The sequence below is a fragment of the Nannospalax galili genome, unplaced genomic scaffold, assembly GCF_000622305.1.
Source record: "Nannospalax galili isolate Female #2095 unplaced genomic scaffold, S.galili_v1.0 scaffold433, whole genome shotgun sequence".
Classification (NCBI taxonomy): domain Eukaryota; kingdom Metazoa; phylum Chordata; class Mammalia; order Rodentia; family Spalacidae; genus Nannospalax; species Nannospalax galili.
The window spans coordinates 9,715,594-9,717,727 of record NW_008338715.1 but is presented as its reverse complement, the minus strand read 5'-3'; the positions used below and the strand labels follow the sequence as shown (position 1 = coordinate 9,717,727).

General features: G+C 56.1%; 2 protein-coding genes across 3 annotated transcripts in view; one reads left to right on the top strand and one right to left on the bottom strand.

Moving 5' to 3' along the window:
- The window catches only part of Ppat (phosphoribosyl pyrophosphate amidotransferase), a 44,069-nt gene extending 43,514 nt beyond the window's left edge, over positions 1-555 (bottom strand). The window contains exon 1 of the mRNA XM_008833297.3: positions 262-555. Within this exon, the coding sequence (XP_008831519.1) occupies positions 262-389 (128 nt within the window). The 5' untranslated portion in view covers positions 390-555. The remainder of the gene's footprint in view (positions 1-261) is intronic.
- Positions 556-748: 193 nt separating this feature from the next.
- Positions 749-2,134, top strand: part of Paics (phosphoribosylaminoimidazole carboxylase and phosphoribosylaminoimidazolesuccinocarboxamide synthase) — an 18,743-nt gene continuing 17,357 nt past the window's right edge. For both annotated transcript variants that reach the window (XM_029563596.1, XM_008833296.3), the window contains exon 1: positions 749-1,184. In XM_029563596.1, the coding sequence (XP_029419456.1) occupies positions 1,169-1,184 (16 nt within the window). In that variant the 5' untranslated portion in view covers positions 749-1,168. The remainder of the gene's footprint in view (positions 1,185-2,134) is intronic.

Here is a 2,134-nt window from a genome sequence, read left to right as displayed (position 1 = left end):
GTTTTTTTAAAAAAAAAAAAAAAAAAAAAGAGAGAGAAGAGAGACGGGGGTGCGAGGGTGGAAGAGACAGGAAAACGGGCAGGCAAGGTGTACCCCACCCCCACCGGTCAATGCCTAGGGCAGGTACTGGTCCTGATTCCCGGGATCCGTTCTCCCGGTCCTCCCATGCTCATCAGATCGCCACAGCGGGGAAGCGACTCGCAAAGCTACAGGAACCCTCGCCAGTCTACCCCTACCCCCAGCCCTCACCCTGTTGCTCACCGGTGCTGCAGCCCCACGAGTCCCAGAGTGATCACATGCGGCACATCTAGCTGCGTGGGCCACTCTCCAGAAGCTATACACCCGAACACGCCACATTCCTCCCGAATCCCCAGCTCCTCCAGTTCCATGACGCCGCGGAAAACACGTGGAGGGGCCTGCCGCCGTGGTCCGAGCACCAACCAGCGGTAGGCTCGGCCCTGGCCCGCTTCAGAAGCTCGTGCTCCAGACAGTCTCTTCCTTCCCCGCCGGCTAGAGGCTAGTTATTGCGGCGGCGCGCGCTTTCCCCGAGGGGGCACAGCCCCCTCCGGCCCCAGCGCCCCCCTCCGCCCCTGCGGCCACCAATCAGCAGGGGCGGGGCTAGGGGCGGGGCCACGGACTCCACAGTGTGGAGCTGGTCGTGCCGGATCCGACATCCAGAAAGCTAGGCTTTCTGTACAAGGAAAACTCCGTTGTTTTCCGGCACCTGAGACTCAGGTGAAAAGAGTGGCGGAAGGTACGCCGTTTCTTTCTCGGAGGACGTGAGCTTTATGTGCCCCTGCCCGGACGCTTTCCCCCGACTGTAACGACTTGGTACGCTCCAACCCGTGACCCTCTCGCAGGGGAGCCGGCGTCGCAGCCTGAGAGCTCTGCTGTGGGGAGGGGCCTTCCTCTGCGCGCCACTTTACGCCTTTGGGGGAGCTGCCGCGCGGCTGGCGCGGAAGCGGGTCAAGTCAGCGCGCTTGCGCGGCGGGAAGCCTAGGGGCGCGGCTAGCCCAGACCTTGGCGTTTGCGGCTGAGTACCGCTGCTCGACGCCTAGCGGACACGCTGAGGGGCGTGTCCTTGCGCTCCGCGCCCCGTCAGCCTCTGCTTCTGTTTTCCCGAGAGCAGCCTTTCTCGCGCTTCATCGGCTCCCGCTTGCTCCGGACAATGGCGACAAACGGGGGTGAGTAACAGGCTTCCGAGCCCTAAGGTCCGGCAGACAGCTGGCGTGCGCGGCGCAGGCGTGCGGGCCCCGCAGTCGGTCTACAGCGCTGCGGGAACGCTGGCCCTCCTGAAGGCGACCGGGCCTCCTGGGCTGGCACGTGTGGCCCGAGTGTGGGAGGCCAAGTTCCCGGGCCTCGCCAAACACCCAGAAATGCACCGGGGACTGGAGAAAGGGCGCAGAGCAGGAAGGAGAAGGGACCAGAAACAAGCAAAAGTGTCCGGAAAGTTCGATAACTAGACATTAAGAAAGAAACATGAACATCTAGCTGCAATTTTCACCCGAAAGTCTTGTTTTTCTTGTTAGACCAGTAAGCTAATAATCTATTGCCGTAAGGTTAATAATTTATACTGTTTTCACAATCACTCCAGGTTTTTGTTTCTTTTGCTTCCTCTGTTCTGAAGTGCCTTGAAGTCGGAATCTTCGTGCCTTCACTTCCCAAATGCTGGGATTTACAGGCCTGGATCAGTATGGGCCTGCCCAGGTTTGTGTGGTTTGATCCCCATTTTTAGTAGTCTTGGATACTATAATGTCTTTGAAGAGCGTCGAAATCTGAAGGCAAAATAGTTTTCTTCGCGTTTGACCAATTAAACCAGTTCCATGATCAACACCCACTGCCATTTTTGTGTGGCAAGCCTGCCTCTGCCTCCCAGGTACTGGGGTTAATAATGGCTTGTTCCACCACACCCAGCATCAGTACATTTCTTACCCTGTTTGAAAAACAACAAAACCCTCAAGTTTAGGAGGTACAGCCACACATAAAATCAGGGCTTTGGGCTAGAATTTTTCTGAGTGTCATGGTTCATGTACTTCTAAACTGGTAAAATCTCTAGAATCTTTTGTCTTGAGTGCCATCTTTTTTTTTTTTTTTTTTTTTTTTTTTTTTTTTTTTTTCCTTTTCACCCCCCTTT